The following is a 23,618-nucleotide window of genomic DNA, read 5'->3' on the forward strand; positions in this document are numbered from 1 at the left end:
TGTATTGTGACCATTCGTTTCCCGTGTTATTTATACTTCATGAATCAACGTTATAAGGTACACATTTTTGAATTTATATTTCTTTTCGCGCGATGGAGAAAAATGATGAGAGTGAATTTTTACGATGCGCGCGCACACCGACACCTGAATTCTACATCGTGAAATTAGTTCTAGGTGGCATGAAAATCGATAACTACGTTCAAGTTGTATATTCTAGTATTTTTAGATTTAGAACACGTGTTTCATATCAGTACAATTAAACAGTGTGAATAAATAAATATTATATTGGTGTTTTTATTAAATCAATTTCATATACGACGGTGATAGTATTTACTAATAATTTATTAGTATATCTATATATATTGAATATTAGTGATAAAACTGATTTGAATAAATTGTATTGAGTGCATTTATAGATTTGAGGTTAATTGTCGGTATGTATAATTTATTTACATCGTTAATTAAAAATTATTACATTATTTACTAAATTTTTTTTTTATTTGTTTTATTTCTGGTATATGAACAAATTTTATGTATAAATAAAAAACAAATCTATACTTGTTTATATACAACATGAACCAGAAAGGGTATAACATCCCTTCAATGGTACGTTATTTGGGTCATATGCAATAGCATGGTGATGTTTAAGTTTTAACAAAAAATTTAAAAAAAGAAAAAAACTTCCCTACGAAATTAAAAATATTATTTTTCAATTTATTTTCTTAGACAACCCTAATTTTGTTTATAAACAGAATGAGGTCACCTACCTATGGAGTTAAAGATAAACAATAATCTATGATTAAGGAGTATGCACACTACATGAAATGTGGCTTGTGTCTATGTATTTATTCATTCATTTTTTACTTCCTGTTATTGCGAAACAAGTAAACAATATAAGAAATTACATAACATTACACAGTTTCACATCTGTATTCCTGAAGGGTTAGAGGTGTATTTTTTCCACCCACGTTTCACTATGTTTAATTCCCACGTAATAGGGGGCGAGCATCTATATTTCTGAACTATGGACTGCTAGTGAGAAATTTCCTACGAAAAACTCAATAACTGCCCCATTCCATACCCAGGCCGGGTAGAAAACCCGGTCCGGGAATGGAGTACCTATTATTAATACGAGGATGGTCAAAGATATCCATATTTGACAAAAAAAAACCGTGAAGAACAATTTCTTAATAGGAGCCTATTAGAATTATCTTTATTGGATAAACATTTTTGAATTAAAATGCCAAGTCTCATTTGCCCAGTAATAACAACAGCTACAGTGCCATTCAGACCAAACCATAATAATGCTTACACATTTTTGCTTCACGGCAGAAACAGGTGCCGTTGTGGTACCCATACTCTATAATTACAAATTTGGAATTATTTTCAATGTATCTTGAAGAAAACTTCAAATAATTCTACATTGAAGTGCTTACTTAATAACTTATCAAAAATGTGAACTCATTTAATTTCCAACATAATAAACAAATCTTGAATTAAAATGTGCAGTGTGTAGGATGCCTTTAGAATAGACATTTACACACACACAGAGCAGTAAATATCGTGTTTCAAAGCATAATTCAAAGAGTATTAACGCAGACATGCCGATCTTTTCAACCTAACATATTTAAATAAACACAAAATGTAAAAACACAGTTACAATAACATTAGTTTTTATCTTTTAAACGTGTTTTATTTAAATGTGTAACACTCCCGGAAATCAGAGTAAATACTAACATAACATAGTTTCATAATTAGATTAGAATTAACTATCTTTATTGGGTAATACATAACTACAGTAAATACAAATTTTGAAGTATTTTCAATGTCAGCTAAAACAAAAGCAAATACAAAATAACATTTGTCTTCATGGCAAAATGAGAACACAAATTGCTTCACAGCTGCAATAAATAGTAGGCATTTTACTATTATCTGATATTATGTCACATCTGCGTTTTTCATCTGTTTTAGGTCAAAGAGAGTTCAAAAAAACAGCTGATTAGGGTTGAGGGAATCATAGTTCTTGCGAAAACTTAGAACTTTAAATATTGTATTAAAATATAATGCTAATTCATTTCTGACTTCACATAGTCATTACAGATGACCTAAGGAATGTCTGGTTCAAAGCATAGTATACCCATTAAGTTTCACGTTGTATATACCTTAAATGCTGAGTGTTTATACTATCTTTGATCTTAACTATTTGTTAAAATTTGATTTATTTTTCCATACGCCAAAGAAGTATAACTTCTAACGCGTGTACATAAGAACACACACTCTTTTTTTTATATAGTTTCCTACCATCTATCTATTCACTCTCATCATTTTTCTCCATCGCGCCAAAAGAAGTATATTTTAAATATTAAATTTATTTTACATAAAAAGTTTATCTCACAAAAAAACTGCTTTCATCCATAATTTCAATGACTGTCTTATGAGTTTTCGATCAGGTCACGTATCCTGACGCGAATTTAACATTTTATATGCGTCCCAAGAAAAGTGCTCAGCGCCACAAAAGAAATTGGAAACTTCAAAAAAACCAGTGCCTTCTAGCGATACCGGAAAGAAGTGAAGCTTAATGTTTACAGCATTGGAACTAATATACTCAAAGGTTCATGGTTTTGCATGATTCGAATCCGATCGGCGGTACTTCACCATTCTTTCCGACTCTTTCTTTATTCTCATCGTTGTAGAGATTGAGAATTATTACTCTCTCGCATTAAATCACTGCTGATTTCCCCAATTCTTTGTGGTCTGCTCTTTCCAAAATTCGATAAATCTTTTGCATTAATAGTGATCACTTGGTCTTCAACCTTTGTTAACGCCTCATTGTAAATTAAATCATTTTATGAAGCATTCGGATTCTGTTGTAATCTGTGTAAAAAATCATCTACCGTATAATTTTCCCACAATTGTTGAGGGTTTGAAAGTCTACTAATTGTTGCTATTAATATAACGAAAAGCTCTCCCAACTTGGTCACAGATATTCATTGTAAAGACCCTTAAAAAGTTATCCTACTGAATGTCATTCTCTTATACCTAACTCTTTTGCCTCACATGCCCATCAAAACGTTGAAAATTCCTGATTATTAAGCTTTTTGAGATCAGACAGTAGCGTCGTTGCTGAAAAAGTCGTTTGATTGATTTCCATAATAAAGTCGCATGAGTCCGGGGAGATATGCTTTGACAGAAACGAATCCATCCTTTTCTGTTTTTCTTATTGAACATTAGCTTAAGAAATCGGGTTTCTTTTACCATAATAATCTTTTTCGGCATTTTTTAAGCGGCGGGTCATGTCCGAATATTGCGATGGGGTGGAGGATTTTGCTGTTTGAGGCCTTATTTAAAAGGGATATTTTTGTCTACAGCAGCTTTGAGGGAGGTCACCGATCTTTAGTGACAATTTAGCGCATTATCTTGCGACACCACAGGGACTTCGTTGATGTAAGCGTCAAAATCTCTGGTAAATAGGTCCCAACTTGCCTTAGAAAGGCAAGTATCCACGTGAATTTGATGGAGTGTTGGGTTGAGAAAAGGCGGTGCGGCGGGAAATTAAAATAGATATGTGACCACTACCCTAAGAATAATACAGAACAGACCAAGTAAGAAGGGCGACATTCTGGCCTGGGGCCGTCCTGCGAGTTAGAGAGCCATAATTGAGGATGCCGTTGATTTTATCTTCAATTCAATCCACCAAATTGCAAACTAAAAATAAGCTATAAATTAAAATTAATTTATGTATTTTTACATTAAAAAATGAAAGTAATATTAATATATTATTTGTGAAATTTATTCTCAATGTTTTCAAAACAAACTTTATCAAATCGAAATTAATATAGATTTATTTAAATACGTCTTCTCATTAAAACTAGATACAAATAGCACAACCAAAGATATTTTATTATTTATTTACTTAATACAGTTTTAAAGTAAGCTTATATTACTATATGCTTTTAAGAGAAAAGACTTTACATTTATTTATATACGGATATCTGGATTTCCCAAAAATATGTACAATTGATCAGAAATCATGCTAAAATAAAAATATTGGAATAAACTTGACTCCTCTAGTCTAAACTGTGGGTAAAGGCATTTTGTATCAAAGTTGTTTGTACTATTACAACGCATCCCGGGCTCAGCTAGTTAAATTAATTAAAAAAAAACAGAAATTGGGTTGTATGGACTATGCCTTTGCCTGGCCCTGTGGGGAAGAATTGAATAAAAAAATATTATTTTCAAAAGTCAAAACATGACTTCAATAATAATTTATAATTATTTATTTATATAAAATTAATAATAACTACTAAATAATATTATTGAAAATTTTAGGGATCGGTGCACTAATGTAATAATTTTACGTAATCTCACAAATATAGAATATAAAGGTTTATCATCTAATATATTTTCCAATAATTCCTAATGTTTAATTTGAGAAACACAAGTCACAATGGTAAGTTTTAATCCATTTATACTACGCAACCGTTATTTAAAATAATTAATCAAATCATTAACAGAACAGCAGAATCCTAAACACTATCGCAAATGCAATAGACAATAAAGAAGAGGAATGTCGAAAAAGAATTGAAAGTGGAAAGCTAATCTTCAAGGAGCTCACGACTTGTGTTGAAAATTGTCTTAATCGATTTGGAGGAAAATCAGAACTAGCTACGGAAGATGATATAAGGTAAATATATACCCAAGTGTAGATGTGCAATCTATCCATATCTAATCCCAGTAATTGAAATTACTTTATTATAATTGATTCCACATTGTTTAAATTATGATATTTAATTATTTGTTTAAAATAATAACAGGATAGTACAGCTGTGTGAAAAATGGGAAAAAGTTTTAAGACATGGCCTACGAACAAACTTATCTAGTTCTACACTTCAAAACTTGGTATCAGCTGGATTAAATTTTACTTTAAATATTATCAATATTGGTAAGTCTTACAATTTTTATGATATTATATTTAAATCATTTATAGGAGTAAGGCTGATGTCTATATACTAGTGACTAAACACAAAACACTATTATACTTTCCGTTCCGGAAAGTTCTGATTGTGCAGCATAAAAAGGCATAAAAGGCATTTATTTTCTCAAAATTGAGTCCTTTAGAATTCTTATTGATGTCATCTCTTATACTACTAGATACTACTACCGCTTCGGAAACAAATGGCGCTCTGAGAGAGAAGAAGCGGCGCAAGAAACTCTCCCAGCATTCTGTCAATGAGCATTATTTTAGGTGTATTAATAGATTGCTTATATTTAGGATGATTTTAGTGAATGTATCTGAAAGCTATTGAAACTAGCTATAAGAGCATGCAAAATAAACCATCTTATCAACAAAATAAGGGTCTGAACTTGGTGAGGGAATAGTATAGCATACCACTCTTGGTTTTGGTGTATCTCAAAAAACAAGTGCCCTGGGGCACTGCCCATTTTGTAAGGTTAATTTGAAATAATATGTCACTGGGCAAGCTAGCCAAGTTTCACAGTAATGTACTAAAGTAAATGCTTTTTATTTGTGGGGTATATGTTTGATAAATATACTGCAAATGCAGAAAACGTGAAAAAAGAACAATTATATAAAAAAACAATTTTGTTTTTGGCCATATTGATTAATTATTATCTTCAGACTAAGGTAATTGATTAAAGAACTTTCAATTTTTTCTTGATTACAAAGGATATTGGGCTTTATACCTGTTGGAATCCTTTTTAATAATATATATGTACCAATTACTTCCACAATTAGAAAAAATCTCTACCAGCAAATGTAGGAATTGGGTCATATTTTTTAAATTGCGAATAGTTCAAATGCGAATGAATCAGGAGTGAATAAGGAACTTTAAATGTACTGTCTAAAGTTTTGGGCCAATGATTTGGCTGTAACTAGGGTTGTTTGTGCTGCATAATACGGCTTATTGTGCTATTTAGAGAATAATTATGAAAAATAAAATCTGTTGGCTCTCTATATATTCTTGATAATAATTCGCTACATACGAAATATGTGGCAAATTTTCAAGAAACTGTGATAATTGTAATGTTACCATGAGGAACAAACACACACTTGCTATGCTTGTATGAGTAGTGTACTCAGTTAGGTCAAGTTAGTAAGTCTTTTGTTGAGTGATTCATATGCTTTTATAACATGATTCCAGAAAATGTACAAAACAAATGTGTTACGAAATTGTTAATAAAAACGGTTCTGTTGTAAAGGTTTCTATAACATAAATGACTTTCTTAATGATACCACTGATTGGGAATGGAGAGACCACACCCACATTATTTAATTAATAAGTTAATTTATTAAAAAAAAGAAGCCCACTGAGTTCCTTGGCCTGTTCTTTTCAGGTCTGAGGCATACATTTTCGAATGGGTGGTTGTTTTAGACGTTGAATAACTGATTTAAAACCCTATTGTGATTAAAAAAATATATCAATTTGAATTTGCATTTTAAAGATTTGATGTTAGATATGAACAAAAAATATTGTTGCAATGTTGACCTTCGCTACACGCATTTCGTATTAAACCTGCGTGACTCAACTGACTCTAGTAAGGGAAGATGAAATACTTATTCAGGGCCGCAGGCTCCAAGTTTGTACTTAAGGCTGGACGATGTCTTTTGGAAAAGAACTCAATGCTATGGTCTTATCAATGTTGTATGTTCAAGTTGTTTCAACCATTGATATCTTCTAAAGTTTAGGTACAAAAAATTACACTGATGCAGATGGTGAAAATCACTTCAAATTACGTTGCGATCTGACATGGATAGTGGATATAGCAACAAACAGAAGAAATTGACCTTGTTTTGTTTTATGTAATGATGAGGTGAAATTATTTTGTAACATTTGGAAAAGAACAGATCTTCTGCATATTGCCATTCATCAATTTGCAAATGGTACTTTAGATGTTGACTTTTGAAGTATCTGCCTGGAAATTCAGCAATTATGACATTGCTACGTGGCCTGACCTATTCTCCACGCGCAGCAATATTTCTTGCAACTAGAGATATTTCTTACTGGCCAACAGACTAGTATGGTAAATCAATTATGGAAAATGATAACTGTTCGTCATGTTATGTTTAAAATGATACATTCTTAGCTTGGTTGGAATATAAACCATAACTTATAAAGGTTGGCACCTCATCAACTTTTGCAGTATTATTATTATTATGCATATATTTTTATAGTTATCGAAAGTATGACTGACGAGTCACAACTGATGCATCACCACATATTGTTTTAACCTAGAGAGGATACTTCCATGTATCTAGATTAATTGTATTTATATAATATTATGCAATTATTATTATTTTCATATTTTAGGGAATTCATTGTGGAGTTTTTGTTGCCTTCATTTGACAAAACATGAAAAAGAGAGATTCAAAATTCTTACCAACATAAATACACCATTGGGATATTTTAGAGCTTTTCTGAGGGCGGCTCTGAATGAGAGGTCTCTAGAAAGGTTTGTTTATATTATATGACAATGGTTTCCATGTGTTCCGTGTTTTTATGACGTAGTTATAAACGTCCTCAGGAAAGATTTTTATTTGTATAAAATTTATTTGTAAAAATTCTACTGACTTAGCTTCAAGCAAATACTCTGAAAATTGGTGCTGAACTTTCTGGAGAGAAGGAGTAAAGGAAAATATTTGGCAGTTATTTAATTGTGTAGCAATGATATTATAGTATTAAAAGAGGTAGATATGTCACTAGCGTGCCGAAAAACAATCGCCTAAATGGAGTCAATTGGTTCCTTTGGTCGTACTCGTTCTCTCGATACGAAAACGGTACGCACGCGTTTGTTGTTGACAGAATTGCTTACAATTTGATATAGGTACACCATTAAAATGCCGTCTTGTGTTATAGGAAGATGCAGTAATTACGAAAGTAAAAAGAAATCATATATTTACATACCACAGTTAAGAAATCATGTATTATAACATTTTATTTGATTTAATTAATTCTCTAACAAAATAAATATGACGCCATGACATCGCCGATCGCCGCCAAGCCGAGTCAAGCCGAATGCCGCAACGTGACTCAAGTCTCGAGTGCGGAGTGCGGACATAGATTGACGTACAGAAATGGCGAAATATTGATGCTGTCTGTTTCGGGGTGATCGAGGTAGTATTATTTTAGGAAATGATGTAAAAAAAGCGTTGTTCCAGTGAATGTAATACGAAATGTAATAATAAACAAGTGCGTATATAGGTAGCTGAACTATCTAACTACAAAAACAAGTTTTAGGGTAGAAAGCGGACGTAGACAGTGAATGCTATTTGCTTACGTAGGAGTTTTTTTCAGTAACACTGTCCCTTTCGCTATATCCCTTGCTAACTGCAGAAGAATCAATGGATCATTTTATTCTTCTCCTATTATCTTATTGTAATAAACCCTCAACAAAAAGACATTCATCAATACTATAAGATACAAAAAATAATAAACTCAAAACTTTTTGGGAGCCGTCGTTAGTAAAATTGTAAAAATCCTGGACCCTTACTGTAAATAAATTTTGGTTATGTTTTGTTATGTCTGTATGTTTTTCATTATTTTATGTAAAAATAATTGGTATCATCAATGTGGCTATATACTATAATTATTTTTTTTTAAATCAATGACACTTTATGTACCTAATTTCAATGCAGTTTAATACTTTAAAACTTTTACTACATGAACTCATGAATGAATCGTATTTTAGGCATAAATCACGGTGTACGGTAAAAAAATAATATCTGATGGATGATTCTGTATCTCTTTTTCGCTTGTGATAATTGCATTTACTATCCTTCTTTGACGTGTAATCGTAATGTAGTGTGCTATTGCAATGTTAAATTATTCACGTGTGCGTTAGTGTATCAATTATAACCACCGAATGTTGTCTAGCTAACCTATCTATACTTTTAAATATCATTGTTGTGTAGTTAAAATTTAACAAAAAATCTCATACACATAATATTCTCAATTTGAAAACGGGAAGGGAGTATTACTTATGTGTTGTATAGATACTAAACTTAATGACATTTGTGAATTGTAGGTATTTACAAAGTTGGATCTCCCATGGTCTTTTATTGGAATATTACGACGAGGGAGCACTTGCACGTAGTCCTGAAGCTAATCTATTACCAAATATAGCAAACAGTAAGTAAAAGCCACTGTAGTATTATAATGATGAAAATGGATCTTAACTTGTGCGAATTGTTTTAGGCTTATCAACAATATTATTTGCACTATCAATTGATAGAGCAGAGCTGAATGACTCACAGCACGCCAGCCAACTTAACAAAGCAGAACTTGTCATTCCACTACCAACGCCGATTAAGTCTTCGATAAATTCAAAAAGAAAACCGCTGAGACAAGTTATATCATTTGATAAGGTGGAACAAAAAAGTGAGGCAAAAAATAAAAAATATTTGCCAAAAACAGAACCTTTAACAGAGTCTTCTTGTAACAGTGCTCCAGCGACCTGTTTAAATTCACCAGATGCTAGGATTTCGTTTGCAGCGGTATCCAGTAGTGAACCAACCAGTTCTGACTACAAAGGGATTCGACACTTTTTTCCTGACAGTGTCAAAGCTATTGATAGCCCCTTGCAGATGCTTTCCAAATTGTCTGAGAGCGCTAAAGAGATATTTACCAGTACAACAAGCATTGAAAAGAATAACATACAAGATGATGCATCAGATTTAAGTGTGAATTGTTTAAAGATTTCGGAGAGTGATAGCGAAGAAGTTGTTGGCAGCATTGACGGTAGCACATCATGTTTAGAGTTATGCTTTACTGAAGACGAGGGTGGCGCAGACGATAAGGCACTTGATTCTGTATTAGAGTCTAGGGAAAGAGAATTTCTTAATTTGCAGTTGAAATATGATAGTATTGAGCAAAAGTGTAAAGAAAAAGTTCAAAAACTTGAAAACGTTGTTCTCGACTTGAGCAAGTAAGAATTTAACTCGCCTGAACAAGCCCTTTTTTTTCAAAATAGTTACTTTTATTGTCTTTTATGAATTTTCAGAGAGAATGATAGATTAAAAGAACAGCTGAGGACTTACATGTCTGTAGTTGAGATGGGGAAAGCATTGAGAAGTAATAGTAATGACGACTCGGAAGTTATGCAATATGAAAAGAAATTAGTTCAAGTGAGTTATAAATTTATGTAACTAAATAAAAACATTTTTCATTACATTTTAATATTATATTGTGTGACCCGACGTAATGAAAACGTTTCTCTGAATATTCTAATGTTTTGAGATTGAAAAGCGTGTTCTAATTATAGTAAGTATGTATCTAGAAAAAAAATCGTATCTCGTGTTCCCATGTATACAAGCCATTTCGGTACATATTTTATCTCTGTAACTCGACAAATAATTAGGCCTCTGTATTCTGAACAACAATACTCCATTATATATGGTCGGACTTGCGCTTTGAAGAGCGCTAGAATATGGGCCCGCTTGAAGTATTGCCGTGCTCTATTTATGACGCCCAATTTAGCTTTGACTTCCAGATGACCGCGGAATTGGCAATCGCTCGAGATTATATCAATTAAAAATAAAATAAAAACTGAAATGTATTTTTGTATGTAAATTATCATAGTTTACAACACTATTAGCAATAAGAACAGAATATTAATCAAGCTTTGAGGAATTTGAGTTGAGAGATACTGAGTTTTCACATATTTTGACACCTAACCTCAAAAATCCTCCAATCATGACTAACTTAATGCTATCTATCTGATAGGTTGCTGAAATGCACGCTGAGCTTATGGAGTTCAATCAGCATTTGCAGCGAAGATTGCAAGACTTTGAGAGTGCAGGAATTGAGATACTGGAGTGTCCTGAGTCTAACGTCAAAGTCTACATACCTAGTGCATTCTTGGTTGGGAAAAAATCACATTCTTACCATGTATATCAGGTATAATTTGAAATTATTATTATATCAACACGTAAGACGATAAGTTTAGATCCTCCTTCTAAACATAGAATAAAATCAATGAAGTAATGTGTACGTAAAATAATGTGTATTAAATATATAAAAATTAATTACATTTGAAACACGTTCTACGTTCTTGTGTAACCGAGTCCTAAAATAGTTTTTAGATTTTTTTTCTGTTTATTTGTGTACGCTTGTTCTTAGTAACGGCTCATTTTAATGTTATTTTTACTGATGTTTAGCAGCATAACAGTAGCAATTAGTGTTACGTCAACTGGAATAATACCTACGCCAAAATCTGGCTCGGCAAAGTCGCGGACGCTTGCTTGTATAAAATAAATACAAACATCAACAAGGGCTAGGGCATCAAGGTTAAACACATAGATATAGATGCCTAATAAAGAGACCACTCTACGTTCGACATCAGGAGCACATATCTTAAATCCAAAGCAGCCAGTAGCATTTGTTGATGCTGTGATAATTAGGTGACCAATGAGCATTCAGTACGCCACTCCCGCTCACCTCAGTTGCTCGGTCAGAGAGCCAGCCTGGACGTTCGTATAAGAGAGCCAGCGCACTGGAGCGACCACGGGTACTACTACGACCCGGCTGGCCGGATGCGGTCCGAAAATCATGAATTATATAACGATATAATATATAAAAACGATGCGACGCGTACGTTTTCGCTGCGACCAGTATGTTGTGCATACGGGTCGTGACGGTTGCGGCCCGTATATCATCGCATTTATCATAATAAAAAGTGAAAAAAGCAATGACTGCCATTTCCTCGACGTCCATCTCCGCTGATGTCAGCTCATCAATTGCTGGAGCCGCCACGGCAACAATGCGACGATAAAACTATAGCCCCGATGACCCCGATGACGTGCGCGGGTGGTCTAAAAGCTTTGTTTCAAAAATAAGAGTATTTAAGCGAGTATTCAGGCGAAACTACAGTAAACTTGCTTCTGCTTTATGTCGCGCCAATCAATTCTGTCATCGAACCGCTGGTAGTTTGCCCATATTATTTTAATGCCCGTAAGTATGAATGTAGGGCACACGGCCGTGATTGATGGATTGCTTCAAGTGTACGCTCAAGTCTATCAACGCCTTTAGCCTTCTTTTTTTATGACAATAAGGGACGAGACGAGCAGGACGTTCAGCTGATGGTAATTGATATGCCATGCCCATTACAATGCAGTGCCGCTCAGGATTCTTGAAAAACCCAAAAATTCTTAGCGGCACTACAATAATTGCGCTCGTCACCTTGAGACATAAAATGTTAAGTCTCATTTGCCCAGACTGCTTCACGGCAGAAATAGGCGGCGTTGATGGTACCCATAATCTAGCCGGCTTCCTGTGCAAAGGAGCCTCCCACTGTTCTCCAGGTCGGCTCCTTTAATAAGATCTTTTGATATAATAGAGTCTTTGAATTTATGTCCTTTATTAAATAAAGTCTCGCTTCTTCTAGATATTTGTTAAGGTTGGACAAGAAGAGTGGAATGTGTATCACAGATACGCAAAATTCTATGAACTGCACACTCAATTGAAAAAATGTCATCCGGATATAGCCAGTTACAACTTTCCACCGAAAAAAGCTTTAAGAAAACGAGTAAGTAGTGAGTTTGTAAGTAGTTTGTCAGGCCAGTCTCCTTCAAAAATAAACTTGTTCATGTAAGGTGTTCTTATATTTCAAAATTATATGTATATGCAATTTGGGAATTTAATGGTTAGGCCAGAACTTTTCCAACTCACACAGCCATAATAATTGGCGAAGCGATGATTCTATATAGAGGTGGGCAGATAAAGAAAATCCTAGACTATATTATTTCAGTCGTAGTTGTTTAACATGTGAGTATCTCACAGTAGTTATTAGTGGATGTGAGATAATTTTTTTTTAAACTAAGTAGACAAAAATACCTTTATTTCTTAAAGAAAAATCTGTGCGGTTCTTTACAAAATCTATTTTGAACTTCTCGTACAATTTTGTCTTTTATATCTTGACAATTTCAAATCTCAGATTGACAATCTCGATTCACGATACGGGCGATCATCCCGATCGGAGCACTGTAAACTGTGATTGAAATGGGCCGAGTCTGTTGCCACTTCTCTTATCCCGCATCCCGCTCCTACACTGGCGTTAGAGCTCGATTATATGACTCACAACTTTAGTTATTTTTATTAACTATAGACATATATATATAATAGACGCTACTTTGGACCTTGAGTGGTGAGTGGAACTAATGCCCGGATGTACCGTTCGTACATTAATAATGTGGATTACTCGCCAACGCGCGAAATACGCTGTTTGTACGCTGGGCTCGATCTGGACAATACGACATTGAATAATTTTTTATTACGTTTGGCTTCAACAAATTTAAAGACACAGCTCAAGATCGGTGCCTTTACCTGATTTGTATTGTCAGGACGCGCGGCTGGTCGAGCAGCGACGTGCGTTGCTGCAGGCGTACCTTCGACACGTGTTGTTAGTGTTGCCAGAGCTGCGTGACTGTACCAGCCGAGCGCAACTCATTACGCTGTTACCGTTTTTTGGGTAAATTACATTCACTTACATTTCCACTTATAAAATGTTATTGTGACATTGTTATGTATTCTTACAAGATATTTTAATATCCATCACCTTCATCGCAGCACAAGCCACAAGCTTAAATATCATTCTCACCATATTATTAAGGTATGTCTGGAGTTCGTTCTTCAAAGAATTTTCTTGCACGTACATCCATACAGGAATGAACTTTCTTGCTTGAGATATTCATGTCGTACGACGACACCTTTATAAGCCGACCACGCTCATTTGATTCCTCGGGTGGTTCAAAAGTGTATTGGCTGAGGTGATCACTTACCTTTACCCGTACGGTTGTTTGCATGCCTATATCATAAAAAGGTTTTCTTGATTGATAAGTGAAAACAGCAGTTATGAACTTTTGGAGATGCATTTGAAATGATCTTCACTTAAACGTCTCTAATGGTTTTGGGATACTGTAGCTGGCAGTTGATCCCAAAAAGAGGCTGTGAGGCAAATAAATTAACCAATAAGCTTTAAAAAAATTAAACACTTTGATCCCAATTAGCGTGTCCTTTGCCCTTTTCTAGTCGCGGTTCTGTGCCAGTCTTGGCCATAGCAATCCGGTTAAATTTGTTAGTCCGTCTGCCCAGCGCTTTTTCTGTCTCGCTTTGTGCGATACCCATCTCTGACGACCCATTCGGTTATGGTTCTTGTTAATTTATTTTCTCTCTTATGTTTTGACTCTTAGCATCGGTAAACAAATGAATGATAACGATCATACGATAACGAACTCCTAAGAGAACCGGTAGTTAAGTGTGGGGCAGATCACTTAGCGTTGCGTAGAGACGTCGCTTCATTGTGTGTCTTCTACCACATTTATCACGGGGAGTATTCCGAAGAGCTGATTCCTGCCGCCGAATTCCAACTCCGCACGACAAGCCACAAGTTAGGATATCATCCCCATCATCTGGATGTATTGGCGGTCCTCCACAGTGCGGTTTTCAAGGAGCTTTCTTCCACGTACTACACAGCTGTGGAATGAACTTCCTTGTGTGGTGTTTCTGGGACAACACGACATGGGTATCTTCAAAAATAGCGCGTAAGCTTTCCTTAAAGGCTGGCACGTACGCTCGTATGTCCTCCTTTTCCATTAAAAAAAAAAAGATTGTGTCTTCAAAATCACTTTAAGCTTTCCAATATTGGGATCAAAAATATAACTGTAAAAAATTATTTCATGAGTGTTTCTTTGCTGCTTTTTATATTATTATAATTATACTTCTGCTGAAGATTCAAATATTTGCATAATTTTAATTACAATAATCATGTTTTCAGTATATCTTCGACAGTCAGAGAGAATGGAATAAACACGTTAAGTAGACAACAATCGAATGATTCCGCCTCAACGTTTGATCCTCTATGATGCCATCATGTGTTGTCAGAAGAGTTCAATTTTCGGTACCAGGAGTGTACCGATACCTGTATTCGCATGTTATCTATTGATAGGCGATCAGGGAAAGGTAATAGTGACATCCAGAGTTGGCTAAGTGCGATTCGGATTTTAAACATTAATGTATTGAATTTCTACAAAAAAGACGTTTACAGATCCCACCAAGATCTGCAAATATATTAAATTATAAAAAACCTATCATGTTAATCTGTATGTAGATTTTGTTAGAACTAGAAGTTAATTATTAAGCCTAGAACAAACTGTGGTATACAGTGAAGTCGAAGGCAGTACTGCATCACATCTATTCCCGTTGGAAATTGACCATGCACCTATACTGTTATGGTCCGGTGTGAAGAGTAATAAGGTACACCTAAATGAAACATTCCATCATCACAAATTATGGTCTCGGTTTATTCAACAATCGCGTTTATTCAACGAAACATTAAAACATTAAACAACAAGAAAAATATTTTGCAAAATACAACAAGAGCCGAATTTTCTTCATATAAATAAAAAAATACACCAGACTTGAACATTATTCGGCATTGAATATGCCCCTTGATAACCTAAGAATTCTTTCACTGCAGCTACTACGGCCTCAGATCTTCCCTTTAAATAATCCTTCAACCTTGTTCTTCTCAATCGGTCACTCTTGTCAAATTGGTCGTGGTTGCCAAGATGACGCAACATTAGTCGCCGTTGGTCTCCCCAGTTATGGGTCGCACTGCCTCCCTCGCGATGCTCATCCACTTTTTACGGCTTGCAGTCTCAGGGTCACTGTTTTGATAAGGTCCGTCCATCGCGTGGGTGAGCGTCCTCTCGTTCTTTTCCCCTCCACCTGACCCTGCACTATGAACCGCTCAATCGATCCTTCATTTCTGGAGCAACCCTGATCAACCTTGTAAATAGATAGAAATCACTGGAGAGCTAGGTCGGGAAAATATGGCGGAAGATCAAGCAATTCGAAACCATCGACCTGTGAACAAAACAATCTATGCTAGTTTGCCTCGCCGTGGTCAAGATATTCAGTTATGACCACCTTTACTATCCCAGAGAAGAAAGCCTTTCACCGTATATCATAGGAGTCTCTTCCAGGTCATAGACTGTATTTTGTTTCAGGATCATAATGGAGAAGCCACGTTTCATCCATGGTTATTAATCAAGCTAAGGGAAATGTTCAGAAGCCCGAGATATGTTCAGTCTCAACTCTCTTTTGTGCATCGGTAATAATTCTGATAATCTTCCGCATGATAACATTATTCATCTCTGAGCGTTCGTGTAAAATGCTTTTTGTTATAAAACCTGCTTTGATAGGACAATCTGCTAAAAAAATTTTCTTAACCAATATTTTGTTCAATAATCATCTGTGGCGGTTGTTCGCCCACTTATAAATTCTTGCAAGTTGATGCATCGCGCATTTGCATTTCAGGTATCCTGTATATCTTGATTAACTTGTTTCGTACTGAAATTTTTCAAGCACAGATACTTCAAAAACGGACGCAATTTAATGCTACATATTTTTGACAATACGCTGCGACAGCTTTTTTTTTTATATGAGAGGGGGCAAGCGGGCAAGAGGCTCACGGGATGGGGAGAGGTGAGGCAACCGCCCATGGACATCCGCAACAACAGGTGTGTCAAGAAATGCGTTGCCGGCCTTTAAGGTGGGAGTATGCTTTTACTTGAAGGTCCCTAAGTCGTATCTGTTCGGGAAGACCGCTGCCGGTAGTTGATTCCACAAAGTGGCTGTTCGTGGCAAGAAGTTTCGAACAAAACGCGCGGTTGTGGAATGCCAGACGTCTACGTGATGCGGATGGTACTTTGCACGTAATGTCCGATGGTGGAATTCGATCGCTGGAATCAACCCGAACAGCTCCTCTGATCACTCCCCGTGATAAATGCGGTAGAAGATGCAGAGAGAGCCCACATCTCTACGCAATGCTAGAGAATCTAGCCGATCGGAGATGACATGATCGTCGATGATTCGAGCCGCTCTTCGTTGTATGCGGTGAAATGGAAGAAGCTGGTACTGGGAAGCACCCGCCCAGAGGTTAGAACAGTACTCCATGTGTGGCCAAATTTGGGCCTTATAAAGTTGCAGGCGGTGGCTTTTAGTGAAGTACTGTCTCGCCTTACTGAGTACACCAAGCTTTTTAGAGGCCAGTTTGGCCTTCTCTTCCAAGTGACCCCGGAACTGAACGTCGCTCGATATATCGACGCCAAGTATGCCAATACAGGCTGTGGCAGTTAGAGGAGTGATCTCGAATCGAGGGGATACGACAAGGGTCGGCCCCATTCCGAGACTTTGCAAAGCATAGTCTCGATTTCAGACACAAGTTTGTTCCGGTTCTCGTCGACGCTATCCCGGGACATGTTGGCACGGCCGGTGTAGGAAGCATACCCTGTGCTGTCGTCTGCATAGCAATGAATATTGCTGATTTGCAGCATATCATTGATATGCAGAAGAAACAGCGTAGGGGATAGTACGCAGCCTTGCGGGACACCAGTGTTTATGGGTTTTAAGACGGAGCATGCACCGTTGATAACAACCTTGATGCTCCGATCAGCGAAAAAGCTAGTGACCCATTTGCACAACTTCTCGGGAAGCCCCTAGGATGGCAATTTCGCTATAAGCGCTTTATGCCACACCCGATCGAAGGCCTTCGCTATGTCCAAACTCACCGCCAACGCCTCTCCCTTCGACTCAACCGCTTGCGCCCATTTATGGGTGAGGTATGCAAGAAGATCACCAGCTGGGCGACCCTGACGGAAACCGTACTGGCAGTCGCTGATCAGCTGGTGCCCCTCTAGGTATCCCAAGAGCTGGCGGTTGATGATCGACTCCATTACTTTGGAGAAAATGGAGGTAATGGCAATGGGGCGGTATTTGGACGGATCTGAGCGTACACCTTTCTTAGGGATCGGGTGCACTAAAGCCGCCTTCCATAATTTCGGGACTACGCCTGATGAGTAGGAGAGCCGGAAAAGACGGGTAAGGACCGGCGCCAGTTCCGGAGCACATGTCCGCAGCACTATCGGGGGAATGCCAATGGGCCCGCTCGATTTGTGAATGTCCAAGGTGAGAAGCGCCTTAAGCACGGCACCATGCCGGATTTTTAGCTCCGGCATATATGAATCGCACCGCGGAATATGCGGTCACTTGGTCATCCAGAGTCGAGTTGGGCGCGAAGAGGGAGCCCAGGAGATCAGCTTTCTCTTTCGCGTCATGGGCCAGCGAGTCATCATCCCTGTGCATTGGCGGAATGGCTGGCTGGCAGAAGTTTCCTTGGACAGCCTTGGCGAGCGACCAGAACGCACGAGTTCCCGAGGGAAGGCGTGCAAGTCTCTCGCCAATTCTGCCAATGTGCTTCGACTTCGCGTCAGCAATAACTCTTTTGATGGACCTCGAGGCATGATTGAAGTGTTTTTTAAGTTCGCTGGAATTCACATCCTTAGATACCACCGCATTGACCCAAGCCTGATAGCACTCCTGCTTTCGGCGAGAGGCCATTTTGCAGGAGCGGTCAAACCATGGTTGGGACCTGCCACCGATAGGCACAGAGGAGGATGGAATGAAGAGTTCCATACCTTGCAGTACCACATCAGCAACAGCGTCAGCAGCGGCATCTGGATCTCCCAGCGAAAAACAGATCTGCCTCCACGGGTAGGATGCAAAAAAGCACCGTATCTCGTCCCACTCTGCTGACCTATAGTGCCACACGCGGCGACAGCCTAAGAAGCGGGGCCGTGTTAGGCGCGTGATCGGCACGGTGCTCCAGATCAAGCAGTGGTCCGACGATCCCAGAGAAGGGTCAACGGAAACTAGGTAGCCGTCCGGATGTGAGGTCAACAGAAGGTCAACAGTGAAGGTGTATGATCTTGCACATCTGGGATTCGTGTTGGCGCAATAACCAGTTGCGTCAGACCATATGCTAAGGCGAAGTCGTGAACAGATCTCCCTGCATGATCGGTGGTACGTGAGCCTAGCCATTCGGCGTGGTGGGCGTTAAAATCGCCAAGAAACACGATCTCTGCAGTGGGGATCTGCTCCAACACGGAATCTGTAGCCATTTGGATGTGTTCGAGGAGGCGGTCAGTCTCTGCGTTACCACTATGGGACCTATACAGGCATGCGTAGATTCGCGGATGGTCATGGCAGTCTACATGCAGCCAGATGATGGATAGGTCCTGTCCTTCAAGAAAACTCAGGCGTCGAGAACAGACATCCTCCCTGACGTAAACGCACACGCCAGCCCGTGGTATAAAGGAGTGTTCCAAATTATACCCCGGGTAGGAAAGGTAAGATGAATCAGCCAGGGAGGATATCTGTGTCTCTGTTAAAAAGAGCAGGGCTGGCTTCGCCGTCTCCAGGTGAAAGTGGACGGCATTTAAATATGATCGAAGCCCCCTGATGTTGCAAAAGTCCACAGCGAGTGTAGCTTGAGCCTCCTGCTCTGTTTGCCCCGAGTCAGCGCAGATTTGCCCCCTCCAGAATACGCGGGGCAGCCTGGGCAACCACTGTTAGGTACAGGCCCTAATTGTGGACGCCCAGGGACGGATTCTCTAGGGCTGCATAGCCCGGTACCGTCCTGGAGTAGTCTCTTTTTAGTCTGGCTTAGCTAAAAACAAAAGACTTCCATTTCTATAAAACAAAAGATATTCCATTTATTTCTATTATTAAATCTCGCCAATATTGCAGCCTTATCAGCGAGTATTAAATTTTTTCTTTTCCTTTTACCGGCCTCGCTTCACTGTACATTCCCTTTATTTATTAATCCACACAAATACATATTTGTATTAGATGTAAAAATTGTTAATGTTTTAACTTATTATACTTAATTTAATAATTGTTAGCATAAAGCAATCTCTGAGCTGTTTACACGTATTTATGATTAAATTATGTAAAATTATAAAATGACTACCTATAGTAATAGTTTTCGTCACAGCACGCACGGCCAGTCTTATTAGACAGGTATTGCCGATATCATTTACTCTTTCACACTCACTGGCCTTATTGGACGATGTAGTGATGCTCCATGCTGCTGTCAATATTGATATTAGTTTTTTTTGCTAGATGCTACGAGCTGTACATAATATTATATTAAAATCAAGAAATACATAATCCAAACTAGTGGAAATGCCTGTTTGCTTCATTAGTGAAAGAGCCAATGTCGCCAAAACTCTTTGCTGATTAATGGCTACAATTTATAAAAGGCTGGCAAAAAGCCGATTGTTGTTCAAAATTAAATCTTATTACAACTCTTGAATGCAAGCTATCATTTTAAATATCCATATTCCATCCCCACACTAATAATCAAGTGTGGTTTCTGAACGCTCGAGAACGATGTAACAGAATTCCTACATTTAGTGCTTTCAAAACTTAGAATATCGATTATTTGTAGGTTAGGGAAAGAGTTATCTTGTAGGTACATGACACTATTTCTAGTAAAATAAAAGCAATATTTAGAAGAAGAGTGAGAACAATGTAATATTATAGAAAATATTTTTCTAATAATCTGCTAAGTTTGATGACTAGGTGCTGAATCATACCATTCATTGATACCTTTTATTTAGTGAATGTGCGTGCACGTCGCGCGTTATAACAGGGACGGGACCTCGTCGTATGGATCTAACATTCAAGCACATTTAAAAAAAATGTAAAATTGTTTTTAATATTTACAATAACAACTAAAATAAAAAATATATATTACTATAGCTAGAATATTTATTTTCCGTAGCGTGATCTGCCTTACATAGAGACAACCGTGCCGGCAAGGATAGATTTGTATCTATCCTGAGGGGATCCTTTTTTTTGAGGGAATTGGTGAATGCTCATGTTTACCAACGCAGCCGATCTCTGTATTGGTTATGTGGGACTCACGTAAAACCTAAGTGCCTCCCCACTAAACACCACCAGGGGTTGGCTTTGGGCGTGTTAATTGGGAGCGACCATCTCTTGGGGAAGAGAGGCGCAAGCGGCTCTCCCTTGGCAGAGTCCGCTGGGATCGCACAGAAGGTGCTATCTAATTGGGACTTAGCGACATCAGAAGGATGATCACAAATGGGAGGTGATGAGCGGAGCCCTGTGTCTCATTCTTTTATCTTGTCAGCCGGAAAATAGAGCTTCATAAAAATTTGTGACAGGTGTCATTCTAAATTCAGGCTTTTTTTTATAAAAACAGTTATGATCATTCTTTAATGGCCGTTTTTCTGTAATTGACGCTTTAGATTTTCTTTTATAATAATCGTAATGATTGGTGATCTTATACGTCTAAATAGAGTCTTTTGCTGTTTGACAACCGATAAAAACATCCCAGGAATATTAGTGTAGTGTGCGTGACAAGCGACGCCGACGTCTTACAGTCGCGATTTGTGTGTCACTTTGTGTTAGTGTGCGTGCATTGCTCAAAAGGTTAACTATCATTTTTTTCGACGTTTTCACAGCTCTCATAGTCTATCTATTTTTTTAACCGACTTCAAAAAGGAGGAGGTTATGAACTCGGTCGGTATTTTTTTTATGTATGTACACCGATTACTCTGAGATTTATGATCCGATTTACGTAATTTTTCGATGCAGAATAGATGCCATTTGGTCCCATAAAAATTTTACAAAGTTTGGCCAAGTAGTTTTCATTTTATGAACATTTTTTACGAAAATCTTTGTTTACCTCGATGATATAATTGTTTTGTTGTGTCCGGCTTTTTTAGGAGTTTTCATTCAGGTTGATTATCTATTATAATTATTAACTGACACTCAAAGGTAAAAAATAAACTACGTTTAAAAAAACCGACTCCAAAAACTGAAATGTATTAAATAACTAAAAATTTAATTTAATACACCTTTACCTTTAATATTTATAAAATACTATTATTTGTATGTGCTACATATTGATAGCTCTGAAGTCGGTGTCAAGCCAAATGTAATAGTAAGTACCTGCACTCGCCACGCGTGACTTTGAGCGGGATAGCTTCGTTTACAACAAAACAACCCAAGCGGACCGACACGCGTGGCCAGACAACCTTAATAATTACAGTAAGAAAGCTGTTTATGATATTAAGTTTTAATTTGTTTAGAGCTTGGCACCGCATAATAGCATTTTATTAATATTAAAGGTAAAGGTGTATAAAATTAAAATTTTAGCTATTTAATACTTTTCAGTTTTTGAAGTAGGCTTTTTCAAGCGTAGTTTATTATTTATTTATTTAGACTATATTTATTTATTTATTCTAGACGTATAAATGATTTAATATTATACTCTACTTCAAAATTCCAGTGCTTAATTCCGAAACAACTTGATCGATTTGATGAAAATGTTTTAATGGATACTTACCAGCTAGGTAGGGTTTGAGCTGCTAGGTGACACTAGGCGTGACTTTAGATGTCCTTATTGTATAAATAATCTCATAAACTTTTAATTAATTCTTGTAGTTTTGTATCACTAATAGTAGTTACCATGATATCACTTCGTGAATCGCCTTATGTTAAGCTTTATAATTACCTACATTAGTAGTAAATTGTTATATTTCTTGATAAATGTACTATGAATAAAATATAATATTTAATCTATATTAAATTATTGAATTATTTAGGTGGTGCAGGCAAAAGGGGGGTTTGGGAACGCACAATATTATTCAGTGTCATTATATCCAATGAAATCAAATTAAGTATCGTACCTAGTCATTTATTTCATACATAAACAAATTTTATTTCTAAATGAAAATAAACCATTATTGTAACATATTTAATTTTTATGTCTGTTTCTAAAATGCATTATAGTAATAATGTTCGTTACCAAACGCCCCAATACGCCTTTTTACCAAATCTTATATTTTACAGAAAATAAATATTGTAAAAGTGATTGTAGTTTTAATTTACATTTCCTTCAAAAAATAAAGATGCTACACGATTAAATTATTTGGCAGACCGAGGTTATCTTGTTGTCTGTATTCCTGCCCATACCTATACATAGGCTACACTAAAAGTATCGGGAATGGAATATTTCCACTGTTCCTGTCATATTAAAATCTTTTTAATTGAAAAGTCCTTGGTTTTAAAAATCGAATACCATTTATTTATTTAAAAAAGATTCGGTTTTGTCACAAGGTCTTGTCAAACTTGTTTAGTTGTTGAGAAAATGGAATCGACTCGAGAAAATTCTAGAGCGATGATTTATTTTGACTTTCGAAGTGGTTTAACACAAAATCAGTGTGTTGACCGGTTGATTTTTGCATTTGGTGATGAAGCCATCCAAAACCACAATTTATCGCTGCTATTTCAACGTGGACGTGTCAAGCTCGGTGATGATCCCCGTCAAGGTCATCCAAAAACTGCAGTCACCAAAGAAAACATTGATGCTGTGCGTAAGCTGATTGAGGAAGGTCGACATGTGACATACCGCGAAATTCAGGCAACTTTAGTCATTGGCATGCGTCAAATACAAATAATCTTGCATGAACAATTAGGTGTAAAAAAGTTGTTTTCCCGATGGATACCGCATTTCCTCTGTGAAGAGCAAAAAGCGGCTCGCGTTACTTGGTGCGTCAGAACTCTCGAAAGATTCCACGCAGGATCCTCAAATGCTGTATACAACATCGTATCAGGTGACGAATCCTGGATATACGCCAAACCCGAAACAAAAAACCAGTCACGAGTTTGGGTGTTCGAAAATGAGTTAAAGCCAACAAAAATTGTTCGTTGACGGAGTGTTACAAAAAA

The 23,618-nt window shown here is 37.0% G+C and overlaps 1 protein-coding gene across 2 annotated transcripts; it reads left to right on the forward strand.

Annotated features, from left to right (window-relative positions):
- Window positions 1-4,273: 4,273 nt before the first annotated feature.
- LOC126970695 (sorting nexin-29-like) lies at window positions 4,274-22,761 on the forward strand. 2 transcript variants are annotated; one of them, XR_007730688.1, is made up of 12 exons: window positions 4,274-4,450; window positions 4,515-4,684; window positions 4,815-4,942; window positions 7,329-7,470; window positions 9,043-9,146; window positions 9,213-9,942; window positions 10,018-10,141; window positions 10,740-10,913; window positions 12,400-12,540; window positions 13,355-13,482; window positions 14,788-14,972; window positions 16,022-22,761. XR_007730688.1 is itself a non-coding variant. In XM_050816784.1 (11 exons), the coding sequence occupies exons 1-11, from the start codon at window positions 4,448-4,450 to the stop codon at window positions 14,873-14,875; spliced, it is 1,932 nt and encodes a 643-aa protein (XP_050672741.1). In that variant the 5' UTR covers window positions 4,274-4,447; the 3' UTR covers window positions 14,876-22,761. The 2 variants fall into 2 exon arrangements, 1 of the variants encoding a protein (XP_050672741.1); XM_050816784.1 differs by having other exon boundaries at window positions 14,788-22,761.
- Window positions 22,762-23,618: the final 857 nt, after the last annotated feature.

This window comes from Leptidea sinapis, chromosome 21 (genome assembly GCF_905404315.1).
Source record: "Leptidea sinapis chromosome 21, ilLepSina1.1, whole genome shotgun sequence".
NCBI lineage: Eukaryota > Metazoa > Arthropoda > Insecta > Lepidoptera > Pieridae > Leptidea > Leptidea sinapis.